The sequence below is a fragment of the Heterocephalus glaber genome, unplaced genomic scaffold (assembly GCF_053883595.1).
Source record: "Heterocephalus glaber isolate CG9 unplaced genomic scaffold, H.glaber_assembly_v1.0 deba00001550, whole genome shotgun sequence".
Lineage (NCBI taxonomy): Eukaryota > Metazoa > Chordata > Mammalia > Rodentia > Bathyergidae > Heterocephalus > Heterocephalus glaber.
In genome coordinates this window covers 2,564,828-2,590,609 of record NW_028258343.1, presented here as the reverse complement: position 1 = coordinate 2,590,609, position 25,782 = coordinate 2,564,828, and the positions used below count along the sequence as shown (strand labels likewise).

At 41.0% G+C, this 25,782-nt stretch overlaps 2 protein-coding genes across 13 annotated transcripts in view; one reads left to right on the top strand and one right to left on the bottom strand.

Moving 5' to 3' along the window:
* LOC110347053 (uncharacterized) overlaps positions 1 to 25,782 on the bottom strand; it is a 72,724-nt gene that overhangs the window by 34,627 nt on the left and 12,315 nt on the right. The window contains exon 1 of one of the 2 annotated variants that reach the window (XR_002391407.2): positions 13,691 to 13,836. Coding sequence is in view for 1 of the 2 variants with exons in the window: in XM_087190234.1 (XP_087046360.1) it covers positions 24,047 to 24,127 (81 nt within the window). In the remaining variant the exon portion in view is untranslated. Of the gene's footprint in view, positions 1 to 13,690; positions 13,837 to 24,046; positions 24,128 to 25,782 lie in introns of those variants that run through there. The other variant, XM_087190234.1, reaches the window with a different exon arrangement.
* The window catches only part of Map7 (microtubule associated protein 7), a 165,174-nt gene that overhangs the window by 133,371 nt on the left and 6,021 nt on the right, over positions 1 to 25,782 (top strand). For 7 of the 11 annotated variants that reach the window (XM_087190232.1, XM_087190230.1, XM_087190229.1 and 4 more), the window contains 10 exons: positions 3,604 to 3,717; positions 8,732 to 8,856; positions 14,836 to 14,945; positions 15,407 to 15,690; positions 17,037 to 17,265; positions 18,863 to 19,016; positions 19,134 to 19,235; positions 19,622 to 19,672; positions 19,860 to 19,917; positions 22,378 to 22,480. In XM_087190232.1, the coding sequence (XP_087046358.1) occupies positions 3,604 to 3,717; positions 8,732 to 8,856; positions 14,836 to 14,945; positions 15,407 to 15,690; positions 17,037 to 17,265; positions 18,863 to 19,016; positions 19,134 to 19,235; positions 19,622 to 19,672; positions 19,860 to 19,917; positions 22,378 to 22,480 (1,330 nt within the window). Of the gene's footprint in view, positions 1 to 3,603; positions 3,718 to 8,707; positions 8,857 to 14,835; positions 14,946 to 15,406; positions 15,691 to 17,036; positions 17,266 to 18,862; positions 19,017 to 19,133; positions 19,236 to 19,621; positions 19,673 to 19,859; positions 19,918 to 22,377; positions 22,481 to 25,782 lie in introns of all 11 variants that reach the window. The other 4 variants (XM_004871482.3, XM_021249577.2, XM_004871484.4 and 1 more) reach the window with 1 other exon arrangement.

Here is a 25,782-nt window from a genome sequence, read left to right as displayed (position 1 = left end):
GCTCATCTGTTCCACTTGGGGTAATAGAGTCCTTCAGAGGTTGAGGCCAGACTTAATGTTCCACAAGCAAATGACTGCAGAAGAGGAATTAGATCCCAGACTAACAGCTCCATCTGCAGTTCTTACCTTCCTGCATGTCCCTCCATAGGTGGATGGTGTGCATTCTTCTTTGCATAAGTTAAAAGTAGAGTTAGGATACAGGGCACAAGGGACGTTTTATAACTAGCTTATGGTGGGGGCCAAAAACTGCCCCTTAAATGGTGCAGGCCTAGAAAGCTGAATATTGACTTGGACTAATAAGAAAAGAGGGAGAGAGAGCATTGAATTTGAGAAAGTTGCCTCCCATATGGTGCAGAAAGATTTTTTTAACTTAGCCAAAACTCTCAGTAGGACAGTGAGAGGCTTAGGCCTTTTAATAAGAATATAAATTCTTCTAAATTTGAATTTCTATAATTTAGAAATATAATTCTTTCCTGCTGCCTATTTTAAAAAATTATTTGTACCTTATTATCCCATTAGAAGGATTCTTACTGAATTTTTAAATTAGATTCCTTTACAGACTGAAACATGCAGAGGATATGGACATCATTACTGAGTTGTTTGAACTTTTCTCAGTCCTATGGCAGCAGCCGTAAAGCTGATATTAAACTGAGACTCTAAAGCCATGAGGGCTACTGTTTGGCTGGAATGTGTCTGGTCAGCCCCTCTGGTTATTAAATACACTGAAATATTATCATATCACTTGCCAGAACCACTTCCCCTACATGATCCTCAAAACTAATGGAAGCCAGTCATTGGCCTGTGCCTGTGCCCTACTGGCTTTTAAATATTTTGATTATTACTTTGATTGTTAAAGATTTCTGTAATTCCTGCAACAAAGAAAATATTGCCACTGGAAATTTTTGCATTAAAAGGGCTTGTCATTATCTTTATGCTACCCACTTAACTAACTTTTTCAAAAAAGAAACAATAGTTAGAAAAAAATAAAAATAAAATTGCCTACTCATTGCTTAAAATTAATCAATTTGTTTTCCCCAGAATCTTCATCAGAGAACACAGAGATGGCCTGAAAGCTAAATTCTGCCCAGAGCCTTTTTCTAATTAATCTGAGCAATGCTTTCTGTTCTTATTTTGATTAACTTCCAACATTTAAAATATGAAAGATTTCATACACAGTAACATTGAGACTTCTTCTAATGAAAAAAATAAGAATCTCCCAACATTTGGCTAATTTCTGCTTCATACCCATTACCTGAAGCTGAACAGTGATTTCATACTTATACAAGGAATGTGGTAGTGCAGACACCGTAAAGTTTGCTAAGCCAACTTCACTTATTTATGTTAACCCATGTGGCCCTTAACAGCCTTTGAATTTGTCTCCCCTAATCCCAGTGGTGTATTTTAGTAATTGTCAGCATCTCATTTTAAGTGGGTCAATACCATAGAGTTCTGTGAGCATTAGTATCTCCTTGGCCAGCTTTTAAATCTTAAGATCTAGGTGAAAAGAACAATGAACTAACTCTCTTTTGCTAACATTTACTAAAATGTTACCTTATAGAAAGTATCTGTTCTCAATTAGAGCATTACTTACTAACATAGTAGAAGTAGAAATGCATTTCAGCAAACACATTCACAGTATAGGGATTTACTTTACATGTATTAAAGTAGGTTTGTAATGATCTTTATTTGAGGCAAAGTCTGTAGTTGATGCCCTAAAGACACACAGGAATATAGTAATTAAACTTCTTAGTGGATAGCTCTGCAGTATAAGCTACAGTCATCCTATGGTGTTTCTAAGAAAAGGAAACATAATGGGGAAAAAATAAGAACCAAGATGCATTATATAAAGGTACAATTCCCAATGAGAAATGTAATTATGTTGTATACCTACAATGTACCAATAAAAGAATTAAATACAAAAAAAAAAAAAAGAAAAGGAAACATTCACCTTCCCTTCCTTATCTGTTGAACATATAATTCTGATGACAATTTTCAGTTAATCCTACTCATTTTTTACCCTCTGATTTTATTCTGTGAGTATATTCTGATTTGAGATCAGGTTATATTCTCTTGTTACACACACTCACACTCCCCTATTGGTTTATGATAGTGCTTACTACTCATGGTGCTGTCTACTAACCATAACTGTTGCAGTAGTTTTTATAACATCTTTCTTTTTTTTACTAGTATCTTAATATTTAACTACAAAGTCTCCCAATAAACATAAAAGCTAAGGAATAATTCACTAATTCTTTTTTTTTTTTTTTTTTTTTGGTACCGGGGATCAAACTCTTGTCCTTGTGCTTGCGTAGCAGGTGACAAAACCACTGAGCTAAATCTCTGGCCCACTAATTCTTAAATTTACCAGTGTTGATCAAACTAGCCATACTTTTAAAACAAAGCTAGGTAATTAAGGAATTTAATGGAAGTTGATTCTTCCTTCCAAATAGCAAATAATTTTCTAAGTAACAATATTTAGCAGTATATGGCTTTTACTAACTAAACTAATTTCTTAGAATTTAAGTATCATTCTTTAAAATATATGAGATTGATGTAAGAACACCCACTCCGGGGGCAAGAGGACTTGTACCTGAGGTTTATGGAGCAGAACAGAAGTGGCCTTGTCAGGTTTAGATGGTTTGAAAGACTTTTGTAAGTGACTTAGAAGTATATTCTGAAGCAGAGAAATGTGACCACTTTAATGATATCTGCAGGAATGTTCACACTTTTTTATGGGTATTTTTGGAAAATACCTCCTGTGTATTCACATGACATCACTGGAAGCCAGCAATAATTAGAGTGCATTTCCTAATGCTGACCTTGGCAACCTCCAGTATAATTTTGGACCATATATCACTGCATTATTTTAAATTTATTGTCTAGATTCTTTAGACCTCTGCTAGTAATCATTAAGATTTTGGGTTTTCTATTTACTTTTAATCTTGCTTCACCTTTAGCCTTGATTCTCAGCCATGATTTTTATATTGTTGTCAAAGGAAGGAACTTAGCTCACAGGGTAGAATGGTCAAAAGGAATCCCATACAGAGCTTTGCATTAATTTTTCATTTTATTATATCTAATTTCCCCCAATTCCCCAAATAATTCATGAGAATCTAGCATAGTTTAATAGAGACCCAGTGTATCTTTTATATAAGTCTAGTATTCCATTAACTGGCCAACATCTCTGTGACGTTTATTATTCAAGGTACTTGGGAAGCCCATTGGCTAAAGTGCCATGAGTCCATGCCCATCCCAGATGCCCATCAGATAGGTACCCCCTGGAGTTATCGGTACATGCCAAATCTGTATATTAAATGATATTTCTATTTCAAGACCTGTTGACTACTAAAGGAGGGTGATTAGCAAAATCCACAAGTAAAACTTCTTTAGGGCCTGCCACAAGCTTAACACCCTTAAGAAAGGCAACATTTGTGGAATAGCTGCTCCCCTTGGACAGGGTTCCTGATTCCTGACCGGGGCCAGTTGTCCTCTCTGGAGAGCCTGGTGGAGGCCTGGCCTGTGGAGGCAATGGGTATGATGTTCTGTGCCCTCTTGACCCTGGAAAGAATGATTCTAACATCTTGGTTATGTGGTGACATTTAGCTCGCCGCCTGCAGCTCAGCCCCTGGGAGAGCAACGTTGTTAACAGACTACTGATGCCCACACATTCATTCCTGGCCAGAAGTAAAAGCACAGCTGCCTTGTCTGGAGACGCAGGTAAAGCCATCCAGGTAGAACTTTCCTGGCGAGGGAAAGCCTTCCTTTTGGAGCTTATCTGTGCTACTGGTCCTCATCCATTCCCCGCTGTTTTTCCTGAAGTGTGCATCCTTCTGCTCTAGTGGAAATGTCTGTCGGTGTTCGTTTCATGCTCTGGCTTTGTTTCCACCCACCTTAGCGCCTTATCTGAACACCAGAGCCCAGGCAGACATATGAAGCCCCTCGCTGCGACCAGGAGGCTTCAGCTCCCTCTGTCTGTTCATGAGGTTACCCCAAAAAAGTATTCAGTTATCTACCTTTCTTTCCGCCCCTGTATCTGGGCAGGTGATCAAAAGGTAGATACAATGTAATACTTGTTATCGCTAAGTTGAATTTTTTAAGCATAGAGTTTTTTAGTGTGGCTATGGGCTAGCTGCTTATCCTCCTTGTGCTATTTTTTACATGTAATCTAGAAGCAGCACCCTTGCAAAACTCTAAAGACTTGGGGAGGCTAATTACAGTGTACCTATTTATTACTTTCATTGAAAACATGTAAACGTATCTAATACCAGCTAGTATATTATTATTGCCTACTTTTTGAAATGTAAAACATACCGGAATCAAACAAATGGCTCATTGAGTTAGTGAGAAGTTAGTGGGCAGCCTATATTTGATTGGTAAGAAAAGTCCACATAAGACTTTTGGTAACATTTCTCTTCTGGTAAATAGATTTAGATTTTCACAAATCTCTTAGGGCACAGTTGGTGAATCTATATAACCAGTCTAGCAGCCCTGATCTTTTGTACTTAGAAAATTGCATACAGTCTTTGAAAAGTTCCCTTTGCCTCTGCAAGCCTCTTCATGTTCATTAGCTTGCTGTACAAATAGTAATTCTTGGTGGTTTTATGGTGTCTTTCATCCCCAGTGCCCAGTGAGCTAATGAGTATCAGCACTACTTCTCATAGGGCCCCTGGAGGTCAGTCAAGAGAGCAAGTATCGCCATTCCCACCTTGTTGTTATGGAAAGCAGGTGTAGTGACAATAAGTGACTTACATAGAGCCACTTAGGAAATTGTGGAGTGGATCTTAAACATGCTCCTGTGTCCCCTCCTCCGCACCCTGAGTCACGCTTTGTGTCCAGGTGTGCAGGCAACTGGCTGAGCCACAGTGTTCTCTATTTTCTGTCAAGGAATTTCCCTGTCAGAACTCTCATGCTACACCCGAGACTTTTCTGGAGGAAAAAGTGTAGCTTGTTTCAAGATAGTTTAGGGGGTTTTTTTGTTTTTTTGGTACCAGGGATCCAACTCGGGTCCTTGCGCTTGTGCAGCAGGCAGCGAAACCACTGAGCTAAATCCCCAGCCCTAAGATAGTTTAGTTTTTAATGCCTGCGAGTTCATACTTTCATGCAAGTCATGGAAGTTTCTCTTCATGTCAAAGAACCTTTCAAACTGCTTGTCCATCCTGTCTCAGAAGATCTCCATATGTATGGCCACCGTGCATCCCAGCCCCCACACTGTATGTTACACTGCGCCAAAGGACACTTCAAAGCTGATAATTGTCTTTCCTTGCTATTTCTGTCATCACTAACTTTTGTCATTTCTCTCACTCTTCCTGTAGTCTTTCCCAGCACCATTTCCTCATTTTCCACCCATTTTACTTGCCTGTCTTCCCCTCCCTCCAGTTGTAATGCTCAGTCGAGGTGCTTTTTATCTGCAAGTTGGATCTTTGCAATTTTTCTGTTCCCTTTTACACAAATTGATACATTAATTTATTTTCGTGTGAAACAGTGCAGAGCCTTTTCTTGAGTTGCCTGTTTTACTAATACATTCCCTAGATCAATGTCTATTGCATTGATAAAGCTTATGTTTAATGAAGCAAAACTGTTGGTTTCTGCAATCATTTATAATATATATGTATATATAAAAATAACTGTGTCTTTCAGTTGTCTTTTTGAAGGCATTTTTTAGTCACTTTTGGTTCATTATGTGTTCTCCTTGATTATTCTTTTTTGTCTTTCCATTTTAGTTCTGTATCTTGATTTCATCTTATTCTCAAATGCCATTGGCAAAGGGGTGACTTAGCTGGGGTTACAGTGGCTTGGATGTCCCATGATTACAGACTCCCTGAGCAAGCAATAGAGCCATTGAGAACTGGAAACTCCAGTTTCATACCTCTCATTTGCAGTTACTGTTTTGGGTTAATTTTTCCATGCCCTTTTTTAAAAGAACATTTGAAATACAGTTTATCAGAGCTCTGGATTAAAATTAATACATGTAAAATAGTTAGAATAGTGCCTCCCACAGTAGGCCCTTGATAAATGTTAGTATTTTAGTATACAAATTCTCTATTCCCCACATTGTACTCCAACCACATACTTATCTTTGCTTTACATTATTTCATTTAGGACAGTGATGGCAAACATTTTAGAGCTTTCAATGATAACAAACAGCCAGCTGCAGCACATGTGCCATAGGTTCACCACCACTGATTTAGGAGATCTTGAATGAGTTAAATAAATGCACATCTACTACCAAGACTACTGAAAGTCTTTCTCAAACATGTTTCTATAAGAGAATGCTCATGTGTAACTAAACTACTTGTGTATGAAGGGTGCTCTGGGGAAAAATAACTATATATTACCCTTGCTGTTACCGCAGAAGGGTAAGATTATTTGCACAATTGATTTGAAGTTTTCAAGTTTTTCAGTAGTTACTGTTCACAGCAGCAGTAATTTCCATGAAATTTAATACAATTGGAATTTATAATGTTTATTTTAGCCAGAAAATATTCCATGGACAATTAAAATTGAGAAAAAAGATTTGTGTAGATTACGTTTAGGATATTTTCCACATGTATTTGATATTTCCTCAGTTATAATAAAGAGTAAACCAGAAGGCATAATAAGACTGGCTTACATTCAGAATGATGTCAGGAAATGCTCCATGGATACCTGCTGAAATTGTTATTTTCCACTGGAAAAAGAAATCATAATTCTGTGCTTTTTCCTTCTTCAGTGTCAAACGCACACTTCAGACTGTTTGCTAGGGTCTCTTGATCCCTGAACAAGGGTAGTGTCCTCTGGCTATGCCCTGGGTGCTGTGTACGTTTCCTCCTGGTCATGCATCCCCAGAAGGGCCTTGTGCCAGGATGTTATTTCTTGAATGCATTTGATTGACTTGGAAGAATTTTTGTATTAATGAGCTCTTCCCTTGTCTGGGAAATGCAAACACCTTGTTGTGACACTTAAGAAAAGGTCATTTTTAAATAGATTCCACTATGATCTCAACAAGCAAAGTGACAAGACAATATAAATCCTTCCTTTACCATTAAAGTCAGAAGTAAAGATTTATGTCATTTCCCAAGCATGGCACACATTTTCTTTGAAATGAGGAAATGCAAAATGTTTTAGCCTATCCTGTAAAAATAGAATTCTGTTTCATGATAATGGAAAAAGAGAGTGCAGTGTCCCATCTAATTCACTGTCCTAACTATTCAGTGATAACCAAAAGATACTGTAAGGCATTGAATGAAATATGTGTTCTAGGGCTGGGGGTGTAGCTCAGTGGTACAGCACTTGCCTAGCATGTGCAAGGTCCTGTGTTTGATCCCCAGCACTCCCCCACCCAAAAAATGATGCAGTCTAATCAACTGACGGTAGAATAAACCAAAATAACAATTAAATATTTTAAGTCTATATATAATTCTGAACTTTTGAGTTTTTAATTTATTAATACTATTACATTTTCCTGGCATAATGGTCTCTTTAATGGGTTCCTACAATGGCTAGCGTTAGGTAAACTCATTTTATAACCTGGTCCAAATGCATAATATTATCCTCAGTGGTCACATTTGTCTTATTTTTGCTGGAAAGCAAGATCCCTGAATGAAATCTAAAAATGGATCTTGGAACCTTAGAACCCATACTTGTTATACCTGCCCAGTTACATCAGTTTTTTAAAAGATTCATTGAGCACCAGAATAAATAGATTAATGATAGTGTTCCTTTGAAAGTGAATGGTCAGAAACTGTGTGGGTTTCTTCTTTCTTTCTTTTCTCTCTTTCTTTTCTTCTTCTTTTTTTTAAACATAGGGTCTCTCTATGTTGCCCAGGCTGGTCCCAAATTCCTGGACTCAAGTGATGCTCCCCTTCCATCCCCCCAGCTGGTGGGACTGGTGCCACCACACCTGACACTATGTGGATCTTCAAAAAAATTCCATTTTGAGTAAAACTGTAAAAGCTATTTATGATCCAAATTTATTTTCAGCAATGCTAACATATTTATGTTCTTTTCACCATTTTAAATAGTTACATCTCATCTCCCCATATGTTCTACTGCTGCTTTTTTGAACTATCAAGTGCCTTGGCTTTTGGGAAAACCCAGAAGCATGCATTGGTTTGCCTTTAAAAGTAGATAAAACATTTACAGAATTCTTTTCTGGGAATCATTTCTTACTCTTGTAACAAGTCTTAACACTTGGTAAGACTTGGTCATTTAACATTTTAAAACTGTGCTTGATTTTTTTTCACTGGCTGTTGAACTTGACTCTTGAAATAGTTGTAGAATATCTTCCTTGCCTGCACGCTTCCTCTCTTTCCACCTTGTATAATGTCTTAAAGCTAATTAAGAAAAATCTGATTATAAACCAATCCTTATATAAAAATTATATCGTATGACTAATGTTGCATTTTACCAGAACCACTGGTTTATAGGAATGTAAGACCATTGCTGTCCATAATTATTGGATTGCATCTGTATCTTCAATCTGTATTTAATTAGCTAGCTTTATATTCCGGATTTTTTACTTGGACATGCCTTCCTCATGGACACATCACAGACTCACAGGATGTGAGGAGAGTTGAGCGTGATGGTTCTGGGCACCATTAGGTAATAACATCTTCTTCCTACTTTTCTCTCTATCTCTGCTTTGCTCCTTTTCCTGAACCTGCTTTTTGGCTTTCTTCAACTGCTCCTCTGGCACTCTTATGTGTAAAACCAATCATCTGCACCCTAGTTATCCCCATTTGTCCTCGTTCAGCATCTTGCAGCCCCATCATCATGCCCTACAAAGCTGCACACTCTAGAAATCCAGTGGATCGACCAAAACTCTTTGTAACACCACCCGAGGGCTCTGCGCGCAGGAGGACTGTTCATGGCGCCACGGTGAGTAGCAGCCGGGAGCAGCCTGGCAAGCCTGGGACAGAGTGGACACTGCCCGAGGTATGGTGTGATTCAAGCCAGGGCAGCTGCAACACCCACCATGCCACCCATCTCAAATCTAGCTCACTGGGCAGTGCTGCCCCTACCCTACAACACCCTTCCTCTCAGATTGGGCATTTGGCTCTTTCTAAAAATTTGAACTTGAAGATGAAAACTGTTTCAAGCATATATGAATGGCTGGCTTATCCCAATCATGTCCAGAAGCTGGCCAGACTCTTAAGTGTGAGTCACTAAAACTCAAGATGAGGAATTCTGATCCTGCTTATTAGCTAATCTCTGTCAAAGCCCACATCTTAAAACATAGTAGAAAAAATATTCTAAAAACATGAGTTGTTTGCTAAATAACCAGTCTTTAAAAGGCTATTGTGCTGTATTATACACTCAAGTACTGCAAGTGAGAAATATAATTTGTACTTGTTATTACTGGCAAGGAAGCTGAGCTAACCTTAATCATCATGCTGTAAGTGCAATGAGGTAATTTGTATGTCTCCGGGAATCTTTCTTCATCTTTGTTTTAAACTGTGTGTTTATTTTGCCTCTGTTGAAAGATGAAGATGTTGTTCTATGGCCTTTTGACCCTGTACTTTAGTTTTAAAGAACTCACCCATCCACAAGATCTCATTGCCTCTCTCCCATGATAATAGTGTGGTCCTTGTAATGAAGGGCTAGAACTTTTTTTTTTAATTTTACCTTCCAGGAGTAATTCAGATGTATAAAGCTCATGGACGCTTTAAAGGATTTTGCTTAGAGGATAATTCAAGGGTTTGAGAGCTCTTGATGGTTTTGCCTACAAGCAGTTTTCTTTCAGGCCTCATCAGACCTGCAGTGATCTAAGCCAAAGGTGAAAACTACCTTTGATGTCTGCAAAGTGGTTTCTTGTTTTTTACAGTACTGGGGATTGAACCTAGGTGAATCTTTACCACCAAGCCACATCCCCAACCCTTTTTATTTTTTGAGACAAGGCCTCACTAAGTTGCCCAAGCTGGCCAACAACTTGGGATCCGCCTGCCTCCGCCTGCAAGATTACGGGTGTGCACCTCCACTGTGGCTTCTGCTAAAACTGGATTCATTAGCCTCTGGGTTTGGCAGAGATTCTCATTCAGCACAAAAAGCAATAGTGAAGTGGATCAGCTTTGAATGCTTCTTGAAAAGAAGCCGAAGGCTGACCCTGGGCTAACAGTAAATGGAGAGGGGTCTGTCATCCCACATGCCGGGCTTTGCTGTAGGTGTTGTTTTCTCTTTAATGCCTTCCTCTTTCTTTGTGTAGTCAGTTAGCCTTCTCTTTTCCTCCTGCAGCCAAACATTTAGATAAAACCTAACGCCGGAACCTGGAGCTGTGACATGGAATCCAGTAGTGACTGTCAACACTGAGCACTCGAAAAGTGGCAAATGACAGTGACACACTGATTTCTTGTTTAATATTGCAGATTGAGCCCAGGGTTTTCACATTGAGCTATATCCTCAGCCCATTTTTTATTTTTTATTTTGAGATAGGGACTTGCTAAGTTGTCCAGGCCAGACTTCTCCTGCCTCAGCCTCCCAGGGTTATAGGCCTGGACCACTAGGCCATGCTGAATTTTTAATTTTTAAAAATGCTGAGCCAGGGGCTGGGGATTTAGCTCAGCGGTTTCGCCACCTGCTGCGCAAGTGCAAGGACCCGAGTTTGATCCCCGGTACCAAAAAAAAAAAAAAAAAAAAAAAAAAGTGCTGAGCCAGATATCATGTCACATACTTGTAATCCCAGCACTCAGAAGGCTGAGGCAGGACAACTGTGAATTTAGGGCCATGCTGGGCTACATAGCCAGACCTTCCCTCCAAATAACAACAGTAATATGTTTGTGGTTTTAAAAAGCAATCATTTTTTAGTTCAGTGTCAAGTACGTTCACATTGTAATACCATCAATCTTCAGAACTTTTAAAATCTTGCACAACTCAACCTCTAAGCACATTAAACAACCTCCTATTTCCCTGTCCTTTCCCCTCAGCCCCTGGCAACTACCATTCTGCTTTCTGTTTCTGTGACTATGACTTCTTTAGATACTACATGTAAGTGGAATCATGAAATAATTAAATTTTCATGAATGGCTTATTTCGCTCAGCATAAGGTTGTAAAGATTCATCCCTGTTGAAGCATATGTTAGAATTTCTTGCCTATTTGTTGTTGTTGTTGTTGTTATTGTTGTTGGCAGTGGGGATTAAACTCAGAACTTGGACATCTTCCTGCCTTAGCCTCCCAGAGAGCTAGGATTACAGGCATGGACCCCTGTGCCTGACAAATCTCCTTCGTTCTTAAGGCTGAATAATATTTCATTGTATGTATATTTCACGTTTTGGTTTTACATTCATCTGATGAGGTACATTCGGGTCGTTTCTACCTTTTGGCTATTATGCATAATGCTGCTATGAACATTGGTATACAAGTATCTCTGGGAGATAACTACATTCAGTTCTCCCAGATATATACCCATATGGTAACTATGCTTTAGGTTTTTGAAGAACCACCATACTGTTTTCCATAGTGACTGCACCATTTTACATTCCTACCAAAGCACAAGGGGTTCTCATTTCTCCATGTTTTTACCAACATGTGTTATTTTCTGGGATTTTTTAAAAAATAGCAGTCCTAATGCATGTGAAATGATACCTCACTGTGTTTTTTTAAAGACACAGCATAAAATTTTATTTTTTATGGGAATGTTTCACATAGCTTTATTTATAATGCCTAAAACTATTTTTTTTAAGTTTTATAATTTTACTTAGCAAGTGTTCAAGTACATCAACTTTGATTTAATTTGTGCACAATGTAAGGTTAAAAAAATTTTTTATTTGGATACATAATTCTTCCAAGTGGATTTTAGAAAAGAAAACTTCTTCCTCTTGAATCATCTCAGCAACTTTAGTTTTTTTTTAATGTAATACAAGTAGATATTAATGAAAAAGTATAAATAAGTCCTCTTCTTTGAAGAAATAAGTCAAAATTTCATAACGAAATAATTAGAGAATAACAATAGTTAATACACTGTGTACCATAATTTTAAAGTTACTCGGCTCGCTGTGGTTTTACATTCATATCACATTTTTATTTTGCATTCATCTGATGAAGAACTTTCAGGTTGCATTTCTCTAGTGCACAGTGATGGTGCAAGCTTCTCAGGAGCATGTTGGCAGTTTGTATATCATATGCAGGAACTGTTTCTTGAAGTCTTTCACCCATTTTTTTAATCAGGTTACTAGTTGTTGAATTGTAGCAGTCATTTACATTTTCTGAATATTAGACTCCTAAGTATGATTGCAAATATTTTTCCTATTTCACAGGCTGTCTTTCAGTGTGTCCTTTTTGTTGTTGTTGTTGTTGTTATGCTTTTTTGCAGTCCTGAAAGCTGAACCTAGTGCATTTGCACTGAGCTGTATCTCCAGCAGTTTTCTTATTTTTTATTTTTGAGACAGTCTCACAAAATCACTGAGTTGCCCAGGTCAGACTTGAGCTTATGTTCCTCCTGCCTCAGCCTCCAAGAGTGATTGTGGTTTTTGATGCATAGAAATTTTTAGGTTTGATGTTGGTTCCATTTGTCTGTTTTTCACATTGTTGGCTATGCTTTTGTTATTCTAACAAATCAACACTAAATCCAGTGACATGAAGTTTACCACCTGTTTTCTACCGAAGTTTTGTGGGTTTAAATCATACATTAGGTCTTTAATCCACTTTGAGTTTATGTTTGTATGTTATATAAGAAAAGGTCCAATTCCTTTTTCTTGCAGATATCCAATTTTTCCAGCAGCATTTGTTGAAGGGAGCATTCTTTTCTCTTTGATCTTAGGATTTTACAATACAAAAGTACTTATTTCTGGGCTCTCTATTCTGTTCCATTTGTCTGTATGCTGCTCATTGAGTGTTTTGAGTAATACAGATTTTTTTTTTATGGTTTAAAATTAAGAAGTATGAGACCTCCAGCCTTGTTCTTTTTTTTCAAAATTGTAAAGTTTCCCTCAGCATTTTGGACAATGTTAAAAGGAAAGAGGATTATATAGGTGGCAGGGCATTAACTCAGATCTGGATGAGAACCAGGAGTGCCTTTACCCGTGTGATGCCCAAATTAGCAGTGGATTTAAGAACAGTGAATGGACCTAGAAGATAAAACAAATTCTGCCTGCTTGGGTGGTGTTGTCTCAAGTGCTGAGTGTTTTCCCAAACCATTCCTCTCCTGCTCTGCCAGCCCCTAGGTGGTTAAAGGAGATCAGTTTCTTTTAGGGGACTAAGAAGTAATTGGCACTTTAATAAAACAAAGACTGTCTCTTTTATGCAGAGCCATTCCATTATTCATGTGTCTTGTTTTTTCTCCTGTTTTCTTTTGTTTTTCTGGGAGTGGAGATCAAATGCAGGGCCTCACATATGCTACCCAGTTTACACTGAGCTACATCCCCATCTCCCCCGGACACTATCTCATCAAAGCACAGATGAGGAAAGTCATCCCCAAACTCTGCAGTCACAATTGCCCTTCCCATTTAGATCCTTGATTTTATTTCAGCCAAATCAAAATATTTTGAGAAAGAAAGAACAAAAGAGACTACTCGGGTTCTTTACCCTAAGTTCCCTTAGGAGGAGCCCTGGGTCTTCCATCCTGGGGACTAACCTTCCAGAGGCATAATAGCCAACTTGCATACCAGACTGAAGTCCCATAGAACGGCTGAAGCTTTTGCCACCCAAAGACTGCACCTGCTCTGCCAGACACCTCCTGCCTTTTGACATCAGAGACAGAGACAGAGCATGGTCATTTACCTGGAGAGTTGGGGTAGATCTGGCACCCACTTTGTGGTGCTCCTTCCTGCCCTGTGCATCCTGCTGTGTAGAAACTCCAGGGAGACAGTATTATCTGGCACTTAGATGTTTTTCCCCACCTATGGCCCAGGCAGTCAGCTAGGGTACTGCTAAGGAAAATGGAGAGAAGCAATTAGAAGGGACATTCAAGGGCTTAAAAGGGAAGGGAAAGAAGAACTGATGCTTGAGCATCGGTAGAAAAGGAGGGAAAAAGGGATATACTACCAGCAGTTTTGCCCTGTGACTAGGTAGTATTTTATCCCTTCCCTGTACCTTTCCAGTCTGCTTTCCTGGCAGGTGTCCACCATGTGCCTCTAGCAAGGGTCCATTCCCATCCCAGAACATGATAGAAAGTTTCAGGTTCTCCAATACTTGGAATGGGTCTGGTTTGCCGTCCGCTTTGAGTGGTGGTGTCTGGGCTGATTTTAGACTCTCAGAACATTTCTCTGGGCTTCTCTCTGCCCATTTCCACTGAGGAAAGATGCTGTCTGCCTGGCTGAATTCCTAGCTGGCAGTTAGGGAAGGGCTGGTATTTTAGCCTACCCTCAGACTTCAGTTTGCTTCCCTGATACAGAAGAGTATAAATACCTGAACCTGACTTTCCTTACAGAACATTAGCTGGAGAAGGAATTTTTCTATAACATCCATATACAGAGAAAATAAATTAATGTCAGAAATAGCAGACATGTAAGATTTTTTTAATTACCAAGCTATGGTATGCTCTGAGATGAAAAAAAAAGTTCTTATGGAATTAAAAAAGAAAAAGAACTGTTTAATTAAAAGTTTTTAAGAAACAGAAGTGACCTTTATTTTAACATTTGTGGAGAAGAAACCATACTGAGATTTTGCTGCAGGTAATTTCAGACACAAAATATTGGTGCTTTCTAAAAGTCTCAAGGGTATTTTTTAAAACAAATATCTAAATCACACTTTCACAACCACCTGTGTTAATTCAGTTATGCTGTTCTAAACCTATAAGGACCTTCTGTGGAGGTAGTTTAGAAAATTGGTAAAACCCTATTAAATGGTTTATAGCCCCACTATCAAATACTGTGAATGTGATCAGCTCACTCATGGAAAAATCTAATTATTTTTTCTGAACTTAGGGCCATAAAAGAGACAGAGAAAATGTACCTTTCCACCTCACATCTGGCGTCCGAAGGACTCTATCTCCAGCTAATCCCAAAGGAAGATCGCCAGCTCCCTCCCGACTCTGGTGAGTGAAATACACTAGGCTCCTTGGGCCTCCTTGGTAATTAGTAGCGCCTGGCCTTGCAGCGAGCTTGGCTTTGCCTTAGGGAATAATAGTCTTATTTTTTTCAATACTGGGGTTGAACCCAGGGCCACATGCATATTAGGCAAGCATTCTGCCACTGAGCCCTTTTTAATTTATATTTTGAGGCAAGGTCTTATAAGTGGCCCAGCCTGGGCTCAAACTTGTAATGGTTCTGCCTCAGCCTCCCAAGTGACTGGTATCAATGGCATGTACCTGACTCAACAGTCTTCCTTAAAGCAAAGAAAAAGAGGAATGTCAGAATGGGTCTCTAAAGTGACTCCACAGAAAAGACAGATCCACATAGTTAGCTGTCTGCATTGCTTTTCAGTAAATTGGTGTCCCGAGGAAATCGGTGTCCTGCTCTGATGTTCCCATCTCCACATTGTTTTTTTGCCACCCAGGCTCCCGTCCAAGTCCTTCCCGCACTTGCCCGGCACACCCCGACCAGCGTCTTCCTTACCTCCTGGCTCGGTCAAAGCTGCCCCAGCTCAGGCCTGGCCCCCATCCCCTGGCAACATCCGCCCTGGCAAGAAAGAAGCCAGAGTGGAACCTGAGAAGAAAGACCCCGAGAAGGAACTTCAGAGTGTTGCCAGCGAGCCCTCACTGAGGGGCAGAGCACCGTTGGTGAAGGTAGCAGAAGCCGAAGCCGAAGAGGCGACGCCTGTCGAGCCCGAAGCTGACACAGGTGGGGGTGACCCAGCTTGTGCTGAGACATGGCCTTCACGGCTCTCCATCCTTGCTCTTTTTCACAGGCACTGCTTTATTAGCTCTTCTTTTCTTACGACTCTGAGGCTCATTTTAGGACTTTTTCTTAACTGTTATTTTCTTTACAATCCAAACATCCAGAAGCCCATTGTTGGACCCACAGCACTGTTAATTCAGACATGATCCCAAGTCCTTTTACTGAGTACAGCGTTTCACAAAAAATGTGGTGTTCAGAGCGCCTGCATCCAAATCGTTTATTATACAAGTTATCTGTAACAAAGTAGCCCAATCTTCATCACTTTCAGACATCAAAACACTTCTTACCACACACAGATTGTTGGCTCAAGAATTTGGGGACAGCTTGGCTGGGTGATTGTGGCTCAGGGTCTCCTGTGAGATTGCAGTTGAGCTGTCTGTTTAATATTTCCTGGTTGAAAATTGTCTTCATTCAAAATATTTCTATTTAAGGTAGTCTGAAGGTCAAGGATAGGGCCAAAGAAAGAAGAGTTGGTTCAAGACAGTTGAAAATGTTGAGAGAGTGGAAGAGTCCAGTGTTGCCTTTCATGAAAATAGAATAAGGGGCCAGGGATGGCATGATGATAAAGAAAACTCTACGGGAACACCAGTAGAGATGTTAGTGAGGAAAAGCACTGGGAGTGGCCGGGGGCCAGAGCTCAGGGCCCCCGAGTGCTGCATCAGTCACAAGAGTGTGTGGGGCACCCGGGTCTCCCTGCATCCGAATGCAGCCAGAGAACTTGCTGGGTGTTGTCAAGACTGAGTGGAGGCCAGATGTGTGAGCCACACACATGCCCCTGAACAGGCCGTGGCCTCCCCATGTCCCGGACCTGAAGACAGCTCTGGGTAGGTGCCCCCTTCCCCACCTGAATCAGCCTGTGACATGGGTGCTGAGGACAGTCAGAGAGAGAAAGGCTATAGTGCCGTAATAACAAACAGTCACCAAAGAGCAGGGATTCTTAAAAAGTAAAGAAAGATCACATCTTCATTTTGCTGCTGAATCCAACATGAGGCTCTCTCCTCAGTCCACATTTGCTAGATGTCGTTAACTGACTGGACCGCTATTAAAATAAGACTTAGTGACAGTGTGAGCTTTGTCGGAGGTCTCACTTAACACACACACAGTTTTTTATCATCTGTTGCTTGGTTACAGATGGAATACAGTGAAACCATGAGAACACACAGTAATAAACATTCCCTTTTCTTTGATAATGATTAATTCTAGGGCCATGTGTGACAAGAATGCTAGTTTTTGTTTTGTTCTTTGGATTTTGTTTCCAGTTGGGTTTCTTCTTGTACCTATTTGTACAGCTGCTCCAGCGCAGGCTCTGGATCCAGCTCCAGCCCCAGCCCCAGCTGCACCTCCAGCCTCTGTCACCACCACACCACCCCCTGTGACTGCCAGTGCTGCTTCCAAGGTCTCCGCAGGCACCACGGACCCAGAAGAAGCCACACGGCTGCTGGCTGAGAAGAGGAAGCTGGCCCGAGAGCAGAGGGAGAAGGAGGAAAGAGAGAGGAGGGAGAAGGAAGAGCTGGAAAGGTAAAGGGGTGACAGTGACATGACGTCAGTGATACCTTGTGTGAAGTCTTCCATCTGAAGGAAGGAGGGGCTGGCAATGTGACAAAAGCGAGTGTTTCAGAATCAGCTTACCTAGGGTTCCTTTGACCAACAAAATTTTTTTTCAGTTACATTTTCTTGCTAGTGACAGTGCAGCACTGATGGAGGAAGGTTAAAGAAAAAAATGTAGCCAGGCATAAGGTGCACACCTGCAATCCCAGCACTTGGGAGGCTGAGACAGGAGGATCACTGCAAATTTGAGGCCAGCCTGAACTACATAGGAAGACCTCATCTCAAAAAAAAATGTATCCATAGTCTTACAGTTTTCAGTAATTGTGTACATTTGAGCTAGTCCTTTCCAGGCTCTGAGCAGTCCTGAAATATGTGAGGAGGTTATGGATATGCGCACAAATGCACATATGTACACACGTATGTACAGGGGGAGGTGCAGTTCTGTCGTCTCTGCACTTACTGTATCTCCAATCTTCTGTTTTCCTCATTAGCTTTGTAATTACCATTTTAAAGCCGTATGGTAAAACTCTCAAAGTAGCTGGGTGAGAGATTTAAATGTTCTGTGATTGCCACACAGTATGCTAGGGACAGTTTGCTTAATTAGTCACTTTCTGGGCCCAATAAGGCTAATGGCAGTATAATTGTTCTTCAAACAAACAGAGCTGCCCCTCTGGGAAGGACCTGAGCCCTGGTGCTGAGCCACCGCCTTGGGTGTGCCCTGCGTGTGGTCCCATTAGAGACCTTGTATGGGCCATCTGCCTCCTGTTCCTGGAGAAAACATTAGGACCTTATTTACTTACCAAGATTTCCCTTCGGGGTGGAGGGCTTCAAATTTGTCAATAAAACGTCACATAATTTGGATTATACAGTCTCAGGCTTGATTTTTTTTTTTTTGGTACCGAAATGATTTTTTTTTTAAGTTTTGGAAGTTTTAAGTTTTACTTTTTTATTTTTATTGGTACATTGCTCATGGAGAACTGGTACATGTACCTAACACATCTTAATTGTTTTTACATTCCCTCCCCTCCTAATATCTTGGTCCTCTTCCCTCTCACAGATCTAGCTCCCTATTTCCTAGTATATTTCTTACACTTTGCTTTTTGCAGTAAGTAGTTGAGATTAAACCCAGGGTCCTGCACTGAGCTATATCGCCACCTCGTTTTTATTTTTTATTTTGAGACAGGGTCTCACTAAATTGCCAAGACTCCAACTTGTGACCCTCCTGCCCCAACCTCCCAGAGAGCTGGGACTGCAGGCATGCCACAGCGCGCCCAGCAAGTCTCAGCCTTTAAAGATACGTGGTTAAATTGCAGATCCTTTGAAAAAGCAAGATCTCCTGCAAAATATTAGTGGTTCCATCTTGCTTCTGTTTCCCACAGGCTGCACAGAAGCTGGGAAGGGAGGATGAAAAATAAAGGGTGGCTTCCCATTTTGTCCCTAACCACGTTGAGCACACCCTGTGCAGGTGTTTCTGCCAGACCTGTGAGCAGATTCTCCTTGCAGTGCCCACAGACTAGGCCTCTCTTCTAGACATCCCCCTCACGTGTCTTTGTTTTTCTTTCCCCAGACAGAAGAAAGAGGAATTGGCTCAAAGGGTGGCCGAAGAGCGAGCCCGCCGGGAGGAGGAGGCGCGCAGGCTGGAGGCCGAGCAAGCCCAGGAGAAGGAGAAGCAGCTGCGCTTGGAGCGGGAGCGCGCAGAGACCGAGCGCGCCCAGAAGCAGGTGCGCGCGGCCTCAGGCCCCTGGCAGTGGCAAGTGTGGTGCTCACGGATCGATCGCAGGTGGAAACAGCCCCTGTTCCCCGTGGGTACCAAGCTGACACCGCTTCTTGTTTTTCAGAAGGAAGAAGAAGCCCGCGTTCGTGAGGAAGCAGAGAGGGCCCGGCAGGAACGAGAGAGACACTTCCAGAGAGAAGAGCAGGAGCGTCTGGAGAGGAAGAAGGTAGCTGTCGCAGGCAGAACCCGGGAGAGAACGGCTCTGGGTCTTTCTAGATTTGAAGCCACCCAAAGACCAAGAGATACCAAGAGACTAGCGTGGCCGGCAGGCACAGATGGGCTCTGCCCTTTCCGCATAAGGAGCCCTCCTACCGCCAAAGCAACCGTGCCCAAGGTTTCAGCCCTGCCCGAGCAGTTGCTTCCAGTTCACAGAGCCCACCCTGCTCCCGGCCTTTGTGAATAACTCCACCTAAGACGAAGCAGTCTGGGTTCGGTTTTCCCCAAAACACAGCCGCTGCTGTTTTGTCCCTGCTACTTCTTGTGTCCCTAAAATGTTCCGGGCTGACTTACTCTCTGTACCCGATCCTCTTATTCACTCATCCTTTCTTGCAGCGGCTTGAGGAGATTATGAAGAGAACCAGGAGGACAGAAGCTGCAGAGAAGGTATTGAGATAGCTGCTTTCTAACTACCCTGGGTGGCTCTTATTTATTTACTTATTTTTTTCACTTCCTTTCGTCCCCGTCCCCCCACCATTGAACCCAGGCCCTCGGGCATGCTAGGCAAGCATTCTCAACCCTCTTTACTTTCACTTTTAAATTTTTCAAAGCCTTTTTGTTTTCTTTTTGGTAGAAAACCGTGGATCAGAGAAATGGTGACATAGCCAAGGGAGCTCTCGCTGGAGCAACAGGTATTTCTGTAGTCAGTTGACATGGAAAATTCTTGAATTCACTGTGGAGCTCAAGATATTCAAAGGTCCATGGTAAGGGTGGGGACAGATGCTCCTAGGCTCAAGCTTAGGTGAAATTGCCTTTGGCATTTCCTCCGAGGGCCTTTAAATTTACACATTTTGACTATTTGTATTTATGGCAAGTCTCAGAAAAACGATTTAAAAGTTATTTTAATTCTGATTTAAGAATACAGATATAATAGAAAATTTATTGAAATTTATTTGGAAGTTGTTCATGTTATAATGTTTGAGATTATTGGTTTCTTGATTTTTTTAGATATCATTTTTAAAAATGAAATTAATCTTAGTGTATTACTCCAATCCAGTTAATTTTGATTAAATGCCCTTTGCATCAGGTATACCTTTCACATACCTTTTGGGGGGCCAGGGAGGATACAGGGGTTGAACCCAAGGCTTTCACACTGAGCAACATCTCCAGCCTTGTTTTTTTGAGGGAGGATCTTGCTAAGTCACTAAATTGCCCAAGGCTGGGCTCAAACTTGGCAGCCCTGCCACCTCAGAGTCCCAAGAGTGCTGGGGTTTACAAGCACGCATCACTATGCCTAGCTTATCTTTCATATACTTTCTTATTTAACTTTCACTGCAGTCTTATGAGATAGAGGATGCTTTCTCTTGGAATCAGCCAGCCCTTCTGTATGCCAGGCGCTGCTGTAGGTTCTGGGATTCAGGGTGAACAGGACGGGCAAGGCCTCCCCTCCAGGGGGCGCTCATTCCCAGGCAGCTGGGGCCCAGCTCACCCCTGGTCGCCATGACTGCACACAGATGATTGGTAGATAGCTCACCATTCGGACCTCTTTCCTCATTTACAATATCAACCTGAAAAGAAAGGACCCACCATACTTTTGGGTTTTTTTCTGTTTAAAAACAAAGGGTACCTCACAGGGCTGGATTGAAGATCAAATCAAATGATTACATGAAAGAACATTACCTGTAAGTTCCAGGGGTTTTCAAGTGTAAGTCATGATTGGTATTTGGTTTTATTTCAATAGAGGCTCTTCTAGTTTCTGTATGTCATGATTCCTTTATTGTGGGATTTTTGTTCTCTTTTATAGATGCTATAATTATATTTGTTTGGAGAATAATCTAGATGGTTGCCTCTTAACCCCACTGCATTTTTAGCATGCTTTCTCTAAGAAGGTCCTAATGGTGGGTATGGGCTCAGGTGCAGCAACCAGAAAGTCACCAGAACAGCCCCGTGAGGCTGTGTGCTGGGCCACACCAGGATTACCTGAAGGGCTGAGGCTGTAGTCTCTGCCTGGCCAGGCTCCTGGTTCTTGTTTTCATTTGTCCCCTTCCTGTTATTCCCATCTGTTCTTTCAATACCCTTTGTGCTCAATTTGAGACTAAACAAAGGCAAGAAAGGGGGTGAACTTTGTCACTTGATAGACCCATGTTCATCAACACTCATATAAATTTGATTTGAGTTAAATATGCTAAAAAAGAAGCTTGAAAGTTAAGTATTCCTTTTCTCCTCATTGGGCATCTGCTTGAGGGGTGAGTGGTGTCACCAGTATTATAACGAGAATTCTAGAGGGGGCAGGCGTCCAGGCAGGCAAGTTCACACCCCCTCCAGAACTCTCCTTGGGTGGGCTGCCCCTAGCTTACCAAACATTGGCAGTTTTAAAATTATCGTTACTTCTTTGCTTCAGTTATCAGACCCTGTGGACCTCTGGCAGTTTTACTGAATGTATGCTTGGTTGTGAAATAACACTGTCTTGCAATTATGTCAGTTATTCTATCACATCAAGCTGAAACCATAAAATGTCACAGTTTTTACTGAAACTCTGACCTGTTTGAAGGGTATAAGACTTTTAAGTAACCCTGTCTGCAATTTGAGACTCAAGCATCAATATTGATTTAAACTGGACTCTGGCGTTGAGCATGGAATAACAAAGTAGCATAGTTAGTAGGCTTCCCTTTATAAAATCCCTATCATTCTAAATATGACTAGAACTAAGTTGAGTTTGCAAGAATCTTTTTTCCCACTTCTGATATCCATGATGATTTGCTCTGACCGCCTCTATGGAGATGTTTGGCATCCACCTGATCAAGTCCGCTCGCTGCTATCTTCATCAGATGCTGTGGTTTCAGTATATACTTTCTGTCTATAGCCAATTTACTGTAGGCAAAAATAACAGTAGCATTTATTTCATTCCTCACAATGGGATAAGCTCTGTTCTAAATTCTCTATGTGTATTAATACATTTAATCTTCACAGCAGCCCATGAGGTAGGTACCAATATCCATGAGGAAAATGAGGTAAGAATTTAAATACCTTGCTCAAAGTCCCACAGCTGGTGAATCACAGAGTCCGGACATGATCTAAGTATGGTGGTTCCTGGGGAGTTGGGTTTGATGATAGAGTATCAGTAACTCTCTTCTCTCCTTTGTTACACACAGAGGCAGCTGCACTTCCATGTATGACAGACTCGCCAGGAAGTGGAGATCCAGGCACTAGCCCACATGTGGTCACTTCACACCAACCCAAAGTGACCATGGAAAGGTGAGTCAAACAACCAGGACCTTTTGCACATGTTACACCAAAGCAGTTTTTACCCCATGAGAATTTCCTGGCCTGGCAGAATTTCAAAGTTTTAACATTAAGATCTATTTTGATTTTGATTTTGATTGGGGTCATTAATATGGGGGGGGGGGTGTTTCGTTTTGTTTTCAGCTTTTTTGAGACAAGGTCTTGCTATGGTGTTCAGGCTTTAAATTCACTATATGTCCCAGGTTGGCCTTGAACTCATGGCAATCCTCCTGCCTCAGCCTCTTGAGTGCTGGGATTACAGGTGTGCACCATCATGCCCCACTAGGGTCATTAATTTTGGATAGAGCTTAGAACTCTGTACTCTAAGAAAGGTTCAATATCATTTTTCTTATGTCTTCATGGTGAGGTTGTAGTGACTATTAAAATTATAGGAGGTAATTTGTTCATTTTCTTTGTATGTATTTAACCTGATCTGGATATACTGATCCTTTAATAGCATAAGACAATTATATTTTAGACATATATGATACTGAGTCTCAAGTTTATTCCATAATAAAAGTAATTTAGATCAGTATTTGTATGGTAGCCAAGCTTCTTAATGGATAGTCAAATAATTCCTAACAATAATTAAAAGAAGAGCTGGACCAGGCTTGATGGCATATGCCTGTTATCCCAGCCCTCTGGGAGACTGAGGCAGGATGATCTCAAATAGCGTGGTCAACTTAGTGACTAGCAAGCTCCTGTCTCAAAACAAAAACTTGGGAAAAGGCAGAGAGTATACCTTAGTGCAGAGCTCCAGAGTTCAATCCCCACCACTGCTGAGCAAAAAATTACTTTTCTCTTCCCTTGTATTTATATCAACAGTGTCACAAGAGGGTTTGTTGTTGTTGCTGTTATATTCTTCTTTTTTGATACAGGATCTTGCTATGAAGTTCAGGCTTGCCTTGAACTCACTATGTAGCCCAAGCTGGCCTCGAACTCACTGCGATCCCCTTCCTCAGCCTCATAAGAGCATTTTTTACAATAAAAAAATTAAAAGTTTAGCCTGTGCCTAAAAATCTAGTCATAGAGAACTTGTGAAAATATTTTTAGTGTTTAAAAATTTTAGCTATGGGGCTGGGGATTTAGCTCAGTGGTGCTGCTCCTGCCTCACAAGCACAAGGTCCTGGGTTCAATCCCCGGTACCAAAAAAGAGAGAGAGAGAGAGAAAGAAAAAAAGACTATCTCAAAAATTTTGGCCATGACTTTAAAAATTTTGGAGGGCCAGGGATTTACCTCAGTGGTTCCAGCGCCTGCCTCGCAAGCGCAAGGTCCTGAGTTCGATCCCCGCTACCAAAAAAAAAAAATTTTGGACTCTACTTAAATTATTTTATGAAATTTTCAATCTCTAGTGCAAGGGTGTTTACTACCAATAGAAAATTGAAAGCCCTCAAATTGTTTTCTTAATATAAAAACATACAGTACACAATTTTATAACTAATTGGCACCAGTTAAAAGATAAGGAAAATATTCTTTACCATTTCTGGTATTGCATGGTGATCTGCTCTGAATCCCTCAGTGGAGAGGTTTGGTGCCCACCTGATCGGATCAGCTTTCTGCTGTCTTCTTCGTTAGGTGCTTTCATCCTGCCGTCATGTCTTCCTGGGACAGTAGAGCTTTCTATGGCATACCACAATATCAAAGAGAATAATTTCCTGAGATATCTTAATAAGCTCTCAATTATGTTAAATAAGTTAATGTTATAATTACCTAACATATATATTAAATGGTATATTTTTCTTAAGTTTTAGTTAGATTTTCAAAAAACATCTGTTCCCACTTGCTATAATTTTTGATGTTCAATTCAGTGACTTGAGAGATTTTTAGGAAGGCATGAAAAACACCGTGGAGTGGGCCAGGGATGCAGCTCAGCGGCACAGTGCCTGCCCGGCAAGCAGGCCGTGGGTTCAGTGAGGCCCTGGGTTCAATTCCCGGTAGCAAAAAAGAAAAGTGAAAAAAAAGAAAAAAACCGTGGAGAGAATTCTATTTCGATTCAGAACAGGCAGTACATTCTACAGCTTAGTAAGCTACTGATAATTCTGTCTAATCAATAAAATAAGTTTATGCAGCTAGGGGGGGTGCACACCTGTTACCCTAGCTACTTGGGAGTCTGAGGCAGGAGGATACAAGTTTGAGGCCAGAGTGGGCAAATTGGCAAGACCCTATCTCAGAATGAAAAATAAAAAGGGCTGAGTATGTACAGCACCCCTGGGTTCAATCCCCAGTCCTGCCAAAAAAAAAAAAAGGAGAAGAGAAAAAGAAATTACATTAGCCGACTCTCGTCAGTAGCAAAATCACCAAGTAATTAATCATTATATAAGATTCTAAAACATAATTTTATTATGTAAGATGATATAGGTAATAAACCTGATTTTTTAAGCCTTCTCTACATGGAAAAACATCAACAGTTTGTAGTTAAACCAAAATGCACTGCTATTGTCATCCATCTTTACCCAAAGGATAAGCTATCCTTTGTCTTACGTGTAAGATGATCCTTATCAAACCACTGGGAGAAAGATGAGCATAGAATTACTTTCCCTTTCACCTAACAATATAGGCAGGTCTAGATTAGTATCAGATATAAACATCAAAATATAGGAGTAACCATGGCCGGGGATTTAGCTCAGTGGTTCCGGCACCAGCCTCGAAAGTGCAAGGTCCCGAGTTCGATCCCCGGTACCAAAAAAAAAAAAATATGGGAGTAACCTGAGAAATCCATTGGCCTTCCAGATGTGGTAGCACACACCTCTGATCCCAGCACTCTGGGAGGCTGAGGCAGGAGAAACACAAATTTAAGCCTGGACAACTTAGTAACATGTATCACTTTTAATATAAGTTACTTCTTATAACATAATTAATAAGTGTCAAGAAATAGGAGCCTGGCTCGGATAAGCCATATAAAATGTCAGATTGTAGCCCTGTCCCTTCTCTGAACAGAATTTGCGTGAAATATACAAGAATCTTATATCCAGCCTTTGACTTCTGAATGGGAATTCAAAAGCTGTCGCTCCTATACAAGAAGTCACACTGATCTATAATCCCTGACCCCAGTGGCTCCAGTGTTTTTCATCATTTCTGCTGGTCTCCATATTCCCTGAACATTAAATGACTGGTCATCCAAGTACATGGCACAATTAGTCCCCTGACTGCTAACAGGAAAGAACAGGCGGGCGTGAAGTGGAGCCATAAGTCAGTGGGTGACTCATGTCTGAGTTTGGCCGCTGCTGTTATGGCTGAACACGTGCAGGCCTGCAAGATAACAGGGGTTAAGACTG